Source organism: Juglans microcarpa x Juglans regia, chromosome 1D, assembly GCF_004785595.1.
Source record: "Juglans microcarpa x Juglans regia isolate MS1-56 chromosome 1D, Jm3101_v1.0, whole genome shotgun sequence".
Taxonomy (NCBI): Eukaryota; Viridiplantae; Streptophyta; class Magnoliopsida; order Fagales; family Juglandaceae; genus Juglans; species Juglans microcarpa x Juglans regia.
Window position 1 is genome coordinate 5,106,643 of NC_054594.1, and position 15,414 is coordinate 5,122,056.

Genomic DNA, 15,414 nt, shown 5'->3' on the forward strand with positions numbered 1-15,414 from the left:
TGGAATGAAGAACCAACGAATAAGCTGAAATGATAAGAAAACTCATGGAGGAAGTGATAACTCTCCACCAAGAAAATGTCTCCTTGCAGAGGACCAGCGGGGAGCTGGAGGGAAATGAGCAAAGCCACTACTTTGAGTCTCGTCACCCCCTGAGGTAGTAGGAGCTGAAGAAGAGAGATGCAAAATGCTCCACGAGCTACGGGAGCTCAGGGACAAGTATGCGAAAATGGTCAAGCGGGTAGGCACGACGTCTAAGGTGGACCAGTTGCTCACTAGCACAGAGCTGCCATACAGTGCTGAAGTCATGGCAATCCATTTTCCTCTGTGATTCAAAGTCTCACAGATTGAAACGTTTGATGGATCAAAGGACCCTTGGAGCATCTAGAGACGTTCAAGGCCCACATTACTCCACACGAATTCCCAAGAGAGGTTGCATGCAGGGCGTTCCCTCTCACTCTGAAGAGAACAACGAGAGCATGGTTCAGGTCCCTGCCGTCCAGGACCATCAACAACTTCGCCAAGTTGGCCCGACTTTTCCTAACGCAGTTCATGGCAAGTCGGAAAAAGAGGTGACCTGCAACCTACCTCCTAACTATGAAACAAAGAGACGATGAAAGCCTGAAGGCATACCTCTCTCGGTTCAACAGGGAGCGCATGACGACAGATGACAAGGATGAAAAAATCACCCTGACGACACTATTGGGAGGGATCTGGCCTCACAATCCCTTTATGAGGAGATCACACAAAAGACCTGAACTGCTGTCTTGGTCCACATCAAGGGAGGAGACCAACGACCTGTCTACTACACAAGCTGTGCTTTTCGAGGAGCCGAGGCTAGGTACTCCTGAACGGAGATGTTGGCGTTCGCATTAGTTATCGCCGCAAGACGATTAAGACCATATTTCTAAGCTCACCCAATGAAGGTACTTACAGATGTCCCCCTCAGGAAAATATTGCAGAAGCCCGACGTATCCAGTCAGATGACAAATTGGACGAACGAGTTGAGCGAATTCGACATCGAGTACCTCCCCTGCACAGTGATCAAAGGACAAGTGCTGACAAACTCTGTGGTCGAATTCTCAGACTTCCCTAAGAGATAATTGTTGCACCCCAAGGCAAACCCTGGAAGGTTTACATCGACGGCTCGTCCTGCCGGGTTGGGGGGGGTGTAGGGGTGCACATAGTTACAAAGTTCGAAAAAGAACATAACTATATGATCAAGCTCGATTTCAAAACTACCAATAATGAGGCCGAGTATGAGACACTACTAGCAGGAATGATGATGGCCAGATTGTTGGGAGCTACCGAGGTCGAAGTAAGGGCTGACTTGCAGGTGATGGTTGGTCAGGTAACAAGCAATTTGCCACTAAAGGAGAAGAACTAAAAAAGTACCTCCTGCTGGTAGGAGAAGCGCGCAACCTCTTCAAGTATATCCATATCTAGCAAATCCTGAAGGGAGAAAACCACAAGGTAGACCAATTGGCAAAGGCCGCCTCAGGCCAGGAAGAGGCCCCCCTTCGGGATCACACCATACCTCTAATGGTTGACATGTCGGCCGTCGGGATCAACATGTCCATGGTCCAATCGTCGCAGCCAGAATATGCCAAGGACATCATAAAGTTCCTCGACAGGGGCCTGGTCTCAAATGACTGGGGGGAAGCATGGAAGATCAAGAACAGAGCAACACGTTTCACGTTGGTGGAATGAGTCCTGTACAAGAGAGGTTTTTTCGAACTCCCCATTCTCCATCTTAACAAGAACTAGATCTAAGCCCAACAACGTAGAGTTGCCCAAGCCGCAAAACATGACATCAACAAAACTAAATGGATGGCCCAGTTAATTCCATCTTGTCTTAGCTGATTAGGTACAATAAACATAGTCGATAACTTTAACAATTCAAAATCTTATGGATTGCTTTGATTTAGCTAATTTAAAAGGGTACAGTAGCAAAGGGGTATGCTTTTTTTAATTATTGTGGGAAATTTGCGGAAGAACTCTATTTTATTTGTTAAAGATAGAGGAGAATGCCAACTTTAAGCTTCAAAGAAAGCAAGAAGGTAGATAAATAAGTTGGATGAATCAGATAGATCGAGCCTTGAGCAAGACTCTAGACTCATGATATATATACTCAATGTAATGAGTCTATTGACATGTGGGGCTCACACGCTTATAGAATAAAGTGAGGATGATTAGATATCGAAGATTAAAGATGGGATAATCCATTTTAGGTGTGTGTAACAACAGTAAGCACAATGATGTGACAACTAGCTGAAACTCGCATGCAAGGTGACAACCAATGAGTTCGACGATGGGGCACATGTGACTTGGAGACGGCCAAAACAAGATGAATCAGACTTCATCAAAGTAAAGAGTGGTGAGTGCAAGCAAATGCTTGACAAATGTTGCTTCTAAGCAAGCATTGGGGTGGTGAGTGAGACTAGGAGAGGTAGAGAATCTGATGGACAGGTTAATTATGCAGACACTTTTCACACACAGAGAGAGAGAGAGAGAGAGAGAGAGAGAGAGAGAGAGAGAGACTTTGTTATCCAACTAACTTCTAATCTTGATTAGATGCATCAAATATGAGGTTGGAATGAATGGAGGGAGACCACTGAACCAAACGTCCTTCTTGCACCCACCCGCATGGGCCGCATCAATCGACCACCAAGCATGCATCCTCAACCCTCGACTCAACCACCATTCTCAACGCTGCTTTTTTAACTCGTACTCTAAGTTGTTGTATTATTTCCTTTACACTCCACCCCGAAATGCTTCCAAGATTCCAAATGCAACCCTCTCCACTTTTTCATGCACTTTCACCTGCTACACTTGTACCTGTCCTGATTTCAACTTTTGCAGAAATTGAAGTTCCTTCACCAAGTTTTGCCAATTTATGTCATTAAAGAATAACATTTCTCTTCTAATTTATAACCTTTCTCCTCATATCATATTAACTAGTGTTTTGTGGGTCTTCTCGTCTTAATTTAAAAGAACTTGTTACCAAAATTTATTTATTTTTTTGAGATAACCTATATTATAATTTATTTTCTTTAAGAAGGAAAAAATAGTTGTCTTTTTTATCATTAAATCTACAACATGTTAAAAGGAAAATGTTAAATGTATTTTAGAAAAATTTATAAAAAAATTTATGTATTTTAGAAAAATTTATAAAAAATTTATTTTTTTATATGTCATTTATTGATATGTTGAAAAAAAATTAAAAATTTGAATGTTAAAAAGAAAAATAATAAAATAAATTTTGTAAAAAAAGAATTATAAATAAAAATATAAGCAATAATTCGATTTTTTTAAAAAAACAGCTAGAAGACCAAACAAAATTATTTTTAATACAAGAACCCAAGTCCTTAATGGTCATTTTAGACGTCCTTTTCCATTTTCGTTCCCTGTCGTTCTCTCTTTCGTCGTCCGGCTGGTGTCTCTGCACTCTCTGTAGCGCAGAGAGAGAAAGGAAACCGAAAGAGAGTCTGAGAAAGACGTTTTATTAATAATAAGAACATAATAATACGGCATAAGAATAAGGGAAAGGAAAAAGCTTGAAGCTCCATTCTCATGGAGAATGCGAGAGCTTCTCGGCAACCCAACAGGTTCCCCGCCGCCCCTACACATGCCAACAAGACCGTCAATTATGGAGGGTTCGAAGCCAAGGCCTTGTTCGACGACGTTTATGGTGGGCCACCCAAGTTCGGGGTCTCGACACTGTCGCCGCGAGCCGAGGACTACAGCGAGATTTTCGAGAGCTTCCACTCGTCACGGGCCTCGTCCATTCCGGTGCTGGATCTTCCGGCGGTCGACGAGTCCGAGGTCTTCTTCGATGTCCGGAGTTCCAGCTTGGACTACGCCGAAGTCTTCAGGGATTTTGACGGCCTAGATTGCGCGGTCTCGTACGAGGACTTGCTGTTTGACCAGTACAAGGGTGGGGACCGAGATTCCTCTGATGACGAAGCTTGGTATGTATGATCATGCTGTCAAGTTCTCAGCTTTTTGTACTATTGTTTAGTAAAGTTTGAATCGGAGTGCGTGAAATATTGTTAAAAAAAATGTGATGCTCTTGTCTTATTTTTGTTGGTTATATTACGGATATAACGGTCATAAGATTCTTGTAGCTTCTGCTCTGTCTTTAGGTTTGTGGGTTTTAATAGATAGTGTGAGACCAGTTGTGTAGATTGTTGGATAGTGTTGATCTGGTTGTTTTGCTCAAACTTCTAATTTGAGAGAAATTTTGGATCTCTATTTGTAGAATGTAGGAACGCTAATGTGAGTGACTCTGGGTAACGAAGTACTGGGCCTTGGAAGATTGACTTTTCTGCAGGGAATCTTGGTTGTTTTGGTTATAGCCAGGGTTTTGGTTGGATTGAGTGCTTCTTCTTTTTTTCCCCTAATTTGAAGGGGAATCCGGAGTGTGGTTAGCTTATCTAGTAAAGTGAATTGAAGTTTATAATAACTACTTATAAAAATGGCCGCATCTAATAACTACTTGTAAAAGAAGAGCTTAATCTAATACCTGGTCTTCAATGCTTCCGCTGTGCTTGAAAATTTTGTTCACCAGTGTCCACACCAAAACTGCGATGTGCGCTTGGGACCCATTCTCATGCGTGAACGAATGTGCTAATGCTTCTCTGCATTGGTCTCAAGGATAGTTCAAGACGATATGATTTTGATGCTTTGATTGCAGCATGATACCATTAGCTCTGTGTAGGCTGTTTATTTTTCTGCATTTTTTAATCTTGTGATCCTTTTTTTTCCCTGCATCAATTCTTGAATTTTAATTGTGGGATATACTTTTCTATTTCCTCATTCATAGGACTCCAGCAGGAAGTGGATATCTTTCAGAAGATTCAGATCACTCTGAAAAGAACCATTGCTTCTCAAATGGAGATTTTTGCCAGCCATTTGATGGTGATGCGGAGATGTTGTATCATAAGGCTAATCAGACAAGCAGCAAAGATATGCGCAGTGGGGCAACACACATAACTGAGCTAGATGCTGTTCCTGGATACACTTTTGAATTGGAGGAAATTGATCGCTTGCAAAAGACAGATGAGAATCCAATCTTGCAGATGACTGATGATGACAATCTCAGTATGGATTTTAGCGTGGGAATGATGAAGGGAAAGCATCTGAAGAAAACCATGTCACAGCCCTTTAATGATGCTACTTGCAGACAGACATTCGGAAATGATCTAAAGCCTCAAAAAGCATATGCTAGAAGTGGTTCTCTTTCTAATGAGATGTTTGTTACAGTATCTGATATCAGCCTTAGAACTCAGCCTTCCCAATTGCCACCCCCCTCTCGACCGCCACCATCAACGGATGTCACGAAGGAAGTTTCTAGTAGATTGACTTCGAATAGTAAATCTATTGCTTCTGAAGGGTCTGATGGTGATCGTTCACCACCTTTCTTTGATGTAGAGGTTGATGCAAGTTCATCTGCTGCTGCTATGAAGGAAGCAATGACGAAGGCTCAAGTAAAACTCAGAAGTGCAAAAGAGTTTATGGAGAGGAAAGAGGGCGTTCATGGCAGTGCAAAAATGGGTTCAAAGAATCATATAACAGATAAGGAAGGAAAGGTGAGCAAGATTGTTGATGAATGTGACAGTTTGAGAAATGATAGAATGCAAAGCACTTATAACAGAGAAGATAATTCAATGAAATTTTCTGTTAGAGAAGAAACACAAAAGGTTAGAAAGGTAGCTCAGGATGTTCCGGATTCAATGGAAGGAGAGAAACTTCTACAAGCAGCCAAAAAGTCCGCAGAGAAAAAGCATAGTAAGGAATACTGGTCATCTCTGGGTCCTGTTAAAATAGAGGGAAGTAGTGATTGGAAAGAAGCATTGCAGTCTATTGAATTGGTGAGAACAGTTAAGTCTAGTAATGCTCTTGAGCAATCAAGCCATACAGAGATTTCAGTGCATAATGCTAAAACTCATGAGCAAGGTTGGGAGAAAAATGCAGACCTGGGAGTATTTGAGCTGCAAGAAGAAGAGAACAAGAAAGTGATGTCAGCTATAGGAAAACATGACCTGGAGTATGAGAAGAAATCTGAAGTGGAAAATGAGGTTTGGAAAGGGGAGGAAAAAGGGGAAGAGGAGTACTCATTTGAAGTGTTAGGAGAGAATGAGAGATCCAAAGCAACAAAAGAGGCACAGCGTAAGAAGAAGGTAAAAGAAGCTCAGGTGGTTTTTGAGAAGTTAAAGAATGAGAAGAAGGTTAGAATAGCACAGAAGCATACAGAAACTGAAAATAAATCAACTGGAGCTGGTGTATCAGAAAGCTGCAATGGCCTGTTTGAGGTCCAGAAGGAGAAGTATAAATCTGAAGTTGAGCAGGCCATGAACCACAAGGAGAATGAACAGAAAGAGGCTAATAAAAGAATGGAACGAGAGGAATTAATTAGGGGGCTGTGCGGAAAGGAAGACAATGAAAAGAGAAAAAACAAGACTTTTGAGGTGGATGAAAATGTAAGAGGGCATGAAGAGCCTCTTGATGGAGCTGAAGATGCAAAAAATGTAAAGGAAGCTCTTGAGCATAAAGGAAGTGAAAAGAGATTAAAGCAGGAGGCAAACGAGAGGGATGAAAATCAGAAAAATCAAAAAGAGGCTTGCAAAACACAAGAACGTGAAAGTATTTTAAAGGAAGCTCTTGAGCAGGCAGAAAAAACCAAGCTTCTACAGAACATAGTTGAGCAGGAAGAGAAAACAAAGCTACTACAGAATATAGTTGAGCGGGAAGTGCATGAGAAGAGACTAAAAGGTCTCAAGGAAAAGGATGATGAGAAACAAAGAGAATTTCACAAAGGAGAAAAAAATGAGAAGGAACAACAAGAGACTTATCAAATAACAGAAAATGAAAAGAGACTCAAAGATGCTTGTGCAAAAGAAGAGAAGAATCTATATGGAGCTTCTGAGAAAGAAAATAAAAGTGAAAAACTGAAAGGTGCTCAGGAAGGAAGTGACTGTGGTAGGAGATCAAAAGAAGGATTTGAGTTGGAAGAAATTGAGAAGGAATCAACAGAGGCTAGTATTTGGAAAGAGAGTGAGAAGAGACTCAAAGATGCTGGTGGGAAAGAACTGAAGGGGCTAAGTGAAGTACATGAGCAATCTGAGAGGGATGAAAATGGGAAGACTCTGAAACAGGCTAAAGGAACCTGCGTGCACAAGGAGTTGGAGGATCTTGGGGTATCTGATGGAGCATGGAATCTGGATGATAGTGAAAACCTTCAAGCACCAACAAAGTTGGCATCCAAAGATAATGAAAACGGTGGAAAGCTGGAAGATACTCAAGAGTCAATTGCTCATGAACAAAAGGAGAAGACAGAGTCTGAGCACAAAGATAAAGAAAAGGACACAGAAGTGGTTAAAAATGCAGATGCACCGGCTGGTGACAAATTCGAAGCATCTGACATTGCTCAAGGAGATTTAGGGCTTAAAGAGGATCAGTCTAGAATGGAAGATGCTACAAAGTCGCCTCCTTTAGATGATAATGCGAAGAAGGTAGGTGAACCTGGCTTTGGTGTTAGACAGACTCACATATATAAGAGTGTCTCCCAGGTGGACACTTTTCCCATAAATCAAGAGAGAAAAATTGTTCATGAATTGGGAGACACAGGAAATAATGTCAAGCAGGCCCAGCCTGTTCTAAACCAGGAGGAAAGCAAGGACAGATCCTTGCCAACTCAGGTGAGGAAAGACTGGGTAGAAAATGGAAAGAAAATAGAAGCTGCCCGACCATCTGTGTTGGAAGTCAAAGGAAACATTCAGAAAGCCGCTCCACATGTTAATGCAAGACAGACTAGAGAAAGACAAGAGAAGAAACTTAATGAGACTTCAACATCAGAAGACAAAGAAATGGAAAGGGTGAAGAGAGAACAGGAGCTGGAGATGGATCGCCTTAGAAAGATGGAAGAAGAGAGGGAGAGGGAGAGGGAAAGAGAAAAGGATAGAATGGCTGTTGACAGAAAAACACTTGAAACTCGTGAAAGGGCATATACTGAAGCCCGTGATAAGGCAGAAAGGGCTGCTGTAGAAAGAGCAATGGCTGAGGCTCGTGAAAGACTAGAGAAGGCATGTGCTGAGGCTCGGGAGAAGACATTTTCTGAGAAGGCAACTGTGGAAGCCAGGCTCAGAGCAGAACGTGCTGCAGTAGAAAGAGCAACTACTGAGGCACGAGAGCGTGCTGTGGAAAGAGCAATGGCTGAGAAGGCTGCTTTTGGGATGAGAGAACGAGTAGAGAGATCTGTTTCTGATAAATTTCCGGCTTCTGTCAGAAATAATGAAATAAAACAGAGCTCTTCTTTCTCATTTTATGGAGGTACGTGATCCTGGAAGCACCTGCTGTGAATCACTGTTGACTGTAGGGTTTTTCTTTAACTTCTCGTCTTCTTCTTCCTTCTGCATATTTTATTTTAAATTGTTTTTATTTTCTACAAAAGCTGCCTATCCTACTGAGCAATCTGAAGGAGTTGAAGGTGAATCACCTCAGAGGTGTAAAGCTAGATTAGAGAGGTATCAACGGACCACTGAACGTGCGGTATGATTCTCATCTTTTTTCATAACATGTGAATTGTTATTTAATATCTAACCAAACTAACTCAAGTTTTCTTGTCTTGTTTCAGGCAAAAGCTCTTGCAGAAAAAAATATGCGTGATCTCCTTGCTCAGAGAGAGCAAGCTGAAAGAAATGTAAAAATCTTTTTAAACGGCAAAGAAAGTTCTAGAATTTAAAGTGTCATATTTTTTATTGATAATTTTGGATCTAATGTTGTTTTCAGAGATTAGCAGAAACTTTGGATGCTGATGTAAGGAGGTGGTCAAGTGGGAAAGAAGGGAATCTACGGGCATTGCTTTCAACATTGCAATATGTATGTGCTGATAACCAGAGTAGTACTTATCAAAAATTAAAAAAGCCTCAATATGGATTGGGGTCAACGTACAATATGCTTGTCTCCTGTTTTCTGTGAGTGTTGCTGTGATCCGTGGTGAGGAAAATGTATTTTAAAAAGAAGACTAAAAAATGATCAGAATATATATCATTCTCTAGTGAGTTGAATGTGTAATTATAGGATAATGAATCGAATACTGCAGATTATCTGGGCATTGAACTAGTTTGCTGTTTATTTCAGGTCATATAAGAAGAATGCAGTTACTTATAAAAAACAAAATATGAGAAGATTGCTGTTTGTTGTTTGTGGTGGCAAAAGTATTACTAGTGATTTAATTTTCCTGATAATGAATCGTATACTTATTAGTATCATGTTGGGCTTCGACCAATACAATATGCATTTAAGACTTGTCCTTGTATATAAATTTTGAGTACTTGGTAGTATGCTACAATTATTTCCAGCCGCTCCTAAACTTTGATGTGTGAAATCTTTTACGCCTCTCCATTTAACTTTGGCACCATTCTTGGAGATGTATATGAAAAAGGATTTGATACTATTAAGAATCTGATATCATTCCCAAGGACTCGTGTTCATTAATCGTCTTATGGTTGCATTGTGCAGCATATGATTTTACATAGAAATAAAGGATTGAGATGCTTGAACTTGGCTGGCAAATGATTAACCAAATGTCACAACCTACTCTCTTCAGTTCTTCCAAGATTAGTATAATTAATTCCTCTCCATTGGCAGATCCTTGGGCCTGACAGTGGTTGGCAGCCCATCCCTCTAACAGAAGTCATAACTGCTGCATCTGTAAAGAAAGCTTACAGAAAAGCGACTCTTTGTGTTCATCCTGATAAATTACAACAGCGGGGAGCAAGCATACAGCAGAAGTACATATGCGAAAAGGTCTTTGATCTTCTAAAGGTGTGTTCTTTGCAAGCTATCTTCTCCATGAGTTCCAAGTATTTTACAGCAAATTTCTTCTTTTTGGGCAACTTACTTCCTACTGTTGAGCATAAAGGGTAACCTTGATGGTGAAATGGTCGTTCTGTAGCCCATTTATGAATGAAAATCACCTGATTTTTCCTTTGTAGTAGTCCTAGCTCTGTTTTTTTCTTTTAGCAATATATCTAAGTTGAGTCTTTTCTACACTGGCTTCCTCGTATGAAAGGAAGTTATCAGATCTAGTTGCATCTCTAGTCAGCATGATGAAAAAACAACTACTAAACATTGTAGTTAAATAAAGCAGCAAGCCCTGCTTATGCCAAGCAACCATATCTTTCCGTACTTACCTATCTGTCGATCTTCTAATCTCCAGGAAGCATGGAACAAATTCAACTCAGAAGAGCGGTAGCCGGTATAGCCCTGCCATCAGAATTGTACAATGAATACAGATAGCATCCCACTGCACATTTTGTAATTTTATACCGCAAGTGTACATCTGTATGTCCATCAGATAACCATTTTGTCTATGCTTTCTCTGAATGTAAGCGTAAGCTCCTAAGTTTATAATTAAAAAGAGAATATAGGTAAAATCTGATATACTGTGCTTTTGATCCTGCCTCCTGTGTCAATCAAGTGCTCCTGTTGCTTTAGTTGGTGTCTCTCCAAGCAGTCCATCTGTTAGGCTGCTTGAAAAACTGCCGTTTCAAGCAGCCAGTATTTTGGCCTATGAACTAAGAAACCACTGGATCGGACGAAATTTTAGGTCCATTTTCCAGTTCCTGTTTATATAATTTTTTGGTTATTGCATTCATTGTACATTGGGTAATTAGTGGGGTTCCCCTCACTCCTTTTGTACTTAGATTGTATCAAATGAAATATCTTATTGCACGGCAAAAAGAAGCAAATATTAATGAATGCTATAAAATTGGACGAGTTCAATGAATGAAGTATACATGGAAAAGCAGAACCATTTCGTTTTGACGTTGGATGTTACACTCTTGTGTATTATATACTGAGGTCGTTTACTCGACTGACAAGTAGATGCGACTTTGAAGCTTGAGATGCTTATGTTAAAACATCACATGACTCGGTTAGTATCTAAGACATGCAGAAGTTACAATGAAAACTTCATGTAATTGTAGGATGAAGAAGAGATCAATGTTTGAAAGCTCCAGATGAAAAGGGTTAATGGAAAAGGGATGATAGGTGTCATCTTTGTTTACATTAAGATGGGAGTCAATATTTGTTACACTCTTGAAGCCATTGGCAAGATTTCTTCGCGGTGGTTGGGGTAACTCCGTTAAGTCAGCAACGATCCAATAAGAATAAAACAAATTACCAAGTAAACATGATTAATATATCAACAGGGCATTCGTTTATATACATATATATATATATATGTATGTATTTCAAACAAGCTTCATTCTTAATAAAGAAAACTCACCTGTTACGACAGTACATTTAAATATTATAGACAAGCATGTCAATTTTTACCACTATGAAATTATAACAGCCAAGGGAGAATTGAAATAAGGGGTATGCTTCCATAGAGAATATTGGAAGCTACTCATTACGCAATAGAATGCGTGCATTGATTAAGGTCTCAATGAATTTTCCTAGTTTGCCAGCTTTGGAAGGATTGCAATGCATTCATGATATCATGAATTATAGGCTGGACAGTCCAGTCTAGGATGTTATCTGGTTGATTCACTACTAGTATTGTTCCCAGTGAATCACCTGCAATCATAATCTTCTCAATTTATTTTTCCTTAGTTTCCATTACTCCTATGAGCATTGTTGTAGCTTCTCTCTGGTTTGGGTTCAGACTTTGGATGAATCTAGTGTGGATAAATATTGGAGAGCCATCCTTTGATCTGCATATGGCTATTGTTGTGCTACCTGAGCTTCTTACCGCCACATCAAATGTTAAAATGTAGTGATCTCTGGGTGTAGCACTCCAATTATGGCTTATATTAATCTATTTATTGCTCCAAGCATTACAGTGTTCTTTATAATTTTTTAGAGTTGCAGAGGCAAAATTATCAAGATTGGGTATGAAGGCCTCATGAACAATCTTATTTCTAAGTAACAAAATACTGTCTATAGCAATAATGGCAAATATTTGAAAGTGATGTTCATCTCTGCTTGGAATATTGAGGCTCCTTGAAGGGCTGATAATGCAATCCATCCACTGGCTAATATTGTTATTAGCAAAGCAGGAGATGTTTAGAGGCCAAGGGTAATGCCTCCATAGAATTCTTGTTAAAGTGCAGATGAAAAAGAGATGATTTTGAGTTTCTTCCTCAATATTAAAAACCGGGTACTGGATTTCCTCGTTGTTTAGAGGAATAAATCTTTTTAAAGAGTTCTTGTGGGAATGATATTGTCGAGGATTTTCTAGCAAAGAAATTTCAGTCTATCTTGAATGTTGATTTTCCAAAGTTTTCTCCAATTACTAGATTGATCAGGGGTGTTGTGATTATGATTGATTGAGATAGCAGTATAAGTCGATTTAACAGTGAATTTCCAAGAAGTGTGATGAGCCCAAATGAGTTTATCATCCAAGTTATGATAATTTGCCTAAGCAAGAGGGATTTTCATGATTTCATTCACTAAATCTTGATGAAAAAGTGCATGTAACAAGATTGAATTCCATCTTCTGGGTTCTTCCATGGTTAATTCAGAAACCGTTAGTGAAGGGTCCTTCTGGATGGAAGCAGTTTTTGGAACGGGTTGGAAAGAAGGAAGAGTGGGTGTCCAAGGATTAGACCATACCCTTGTGCAAACCCCATTGTTGATATGGTAACTCACTATTTTTTAGGAACTCCTTTTGTTTTAAAATATATTTCCATATCCATGAATCAATGGGCTTTGGGCTAGTTGCAAGGAAGGAGGTGTTTCTCAAGTATTTTCGTAAGCACTTTTTTCCATATAGCATTGCTACCATTAATCATCTGCCAGTTTGCAAAGAAAAGCTTTGTTAAAATCAGAGGTTAACCTTAGGCCAAGGCCACCAACAAATTGGGATTTGCAAATAGATTTCCAAGATTTATAAGTGAAATTGTAAGTTTTTTCAGAAGGGAACCCCCACCAAAATTTCATGAATTCTCTATCCATGTTGTTGGTCACAATTTTGGGAATAGAAATGGTGGACATTAGATAAGAGGGTATGGAGCTAGTCACTGATCTTATTAAAGTGGTTCTACCAGCTTGTGAAAGAAGCTTATCTTTCCACCCTGCTAATCTTTGAGTAATTTTCTATTATACCTTTTCAAAATGATTTTTTTTTAGGCATTGAAAGAGAGGGGGAGGCCTAGATATTTGATTTTGGAAGAAGCACTTTTGAAGTCAAAAGATTTCTTTCACTTCTCTTTCGAGCCGTGGCAAAGTGCTACCACTAAATTGAATAGATGATTTGCCAACATGTAATTTTTTACCAGACCATTGAGAATATTTGTCCAAACAATTCTTGAAGCTTTAAGCATTTTGACTCGAAGCTTTATAAAAAAGAATGAGATAATCAGCAAAGAGCAAATGAGAAAGGAGAGAGTGTTATTCCTACTAATGTAGATGCCCCTAAGGTGACCCAGATTCTCTTCTTTTGTTATGAGTCTTATGAGAACTTCAGTTCCAAGGATGAAGAGAAAGGGGGACTAGGGATCTCCTTGTCTAATAAGACCTCTGGATGGATGGAAAAAGCCGCAAGGGTTGTCATTGATGAGCACTGAATAGGAAATTGTTGTGATGCATTCTTGGATCTAGTTGATCCAATTGTTGTGAAAACCAAGGCTTGACATTATTTTAAAGAGATAAAATTTCACTCCATAAAGTCAAAGACCTTTTCCATATCTATTTTAATAGCCATAAGTCCCTTTCTTCCCCCTTTTTTTTTCTTGAGATGATGAAAAATCTCTTGAGCTAAAATTGTGTTTTTTTTTAATGATTCGACCAGGGACAAAGGTTTTTGGATGGATGAGATGATTTTGGAAAGAATCTTCTTGAGTCTTTTTGCAAGAATTTTGGCTATGACTTTATAATAGATATTAGAAAGACTAATTGGCCTAAATTGATGAACAATGTTTGGGTTGTTTGTTTTTTAGATTAAAACTATGTGTGTATGATTTATTTCTTTGAGAAGCTTCCCATTTCTGGAAAAAATTTTATGGCAGCATTGAAATATGCTTTAATGATCTCCAAATAGTGTTTATAGAACAGTACTATAAAACCATCAGGGCCAGGAGCTTTTTTTGAGGGAGTTTGTTTCAAAGTGGAGAGAAATTCCTTTTCAGTGGGAATCTCACAGAGAAAGTGATTGTCATGGTTAGAAACTTTTTCAAGAAAGAGTTCCTCCAACTCAGAGTAGATCATGGAATTGGATGAATAGAATATCTCTTTAAAATGTTCCAGAAATTTATTCTAAATCACTGATTGGTCAGCAGTCCAATTGTTAGAATTGATCTTAAGACTCCCAATAGAGCTCGTGCGCCTCCTCATAGCGGATGACATATGAAAGAATTTAGTGTTAAAATCAATAGTGGTCAATCATTGCAATCTAGAATTTTTGCCTCAAAAGGATTTCCTCTCTTTTGAGTTGTTCATTGAGATTTTCTTTCAAATCAGCTTCCATGATCATGGATTGAATGTTTGGATCATTAGTCTAGATTTGTGACAAAGCTTTGGTCAAGATTTTTATGGAAGATTGAATGTGACCAAAATGGTTTTTGTTTTCCAAGTTTTTAGAGCTTTTTTTACCTCTTTCAATTTTTTTGAGAGAATGTAACTAGGATTGCCAACAAAGATGGTGTTCCATGTTTTTTGTATGATCATCTGGCTTGTATGCTCCATAATCCAAGATTCTTCAAATTTGAATGGAATCTTATGATACCTTCTCCTAAAGGTGTCAAAAGAATGGGTGAGTGATCAGATGAACTATAGAAAGATGTTGCAGATTGGCATTAGGGAAAAGTGCCATCCAAGAATGGTTAGCAATTCCTCTGTCTAGAATTTCTCTGATGTTACCTAAGCCTTGCCTATTATTAGACCAGGTATACTTAGGACCATGAAATCCTAAGTCAATCATACCATTCCTATCCATGTAAGCTCTAAGACCATTGGTGTGTGAGGAATAGGTGAAAGGCCTCCCTCCTATTTTCTCTATTTGACTCAATATCGATTTGAAATCTTCAACTGGGGCTCTCATAAGGATTAGCAACCTTGTTCATTATGTCTCAAAATTGTCATCTTTTGTTGGTTCTGTGCAGGGCAATAGACCAGATTAATAAGCCAAGGATTGTGGGAAGGATCTAAAGACACAAGCATATATATTAAATTTATATTTACAAACACAGGTTCTACATCCAGTCCATTCATCCACATAAACAAAAGGCCACCCAATTTACCAATTGAGGGGCATTTATATACAAAGAGAAGCCTAGTCTATACACAATGGCTAAAATATTCACACTTATCAAAATTGTCTCCGAGAGGAAGACTGCATCAAGTTTATGCTTCCTGATAATTGCCTCAAAATTCTAATTGCACGAGGCCAATCAAGGCCCCTGTAATTCC

At 39.2% G+C, this 15,414-nt stretch overlaps 1 protein-coding gene across 2 annotated transcripts; it reads left to right on the forward strand.

Annotated features, from left to right (window-relative positions):
* The first annotated feature begins 2,510 nt into the window (after positions 1–2,510).
* Positions 2,511–10,657, forward strand: LOC121253430 (auxilin-like protein 1). Of its 2 annotated transcripts, XM_041153447.1 has the most exons (8): positions 2,511–2,537; positions 3,469–3,968; positions 4,823–8,328; positions 8,450–8,547; positions 8,633–8,698; positions 8,788–8,877; positions 9,649–9,825; positions 10,220–10,657. In XM_041153447.1, exons 2-8 carry the CDS (start codon positions 3,571–3,573, stop codon positions 10,253–10,255), a joined length of 4,371 nt encoding a protein of 1,456 aa, XP_041009381.1. In that variant the 5' UTR covers positions 2,511–2,537; positions 3,469–3,570; the 3' UTR covers positions 10,256–10,657. The 2 variants fall into 2 exon arrangements, with proteins under 2 accessions (XP_041009381.1, XP_041009376.1); XM_041153442.1 differs by lacking the exon at positions 2,511–2,537 and having other exon boundaries at positions 3,441–3,968.
* Positions 10,658–15,414: the final 4,757 nt, after the last annotated feature.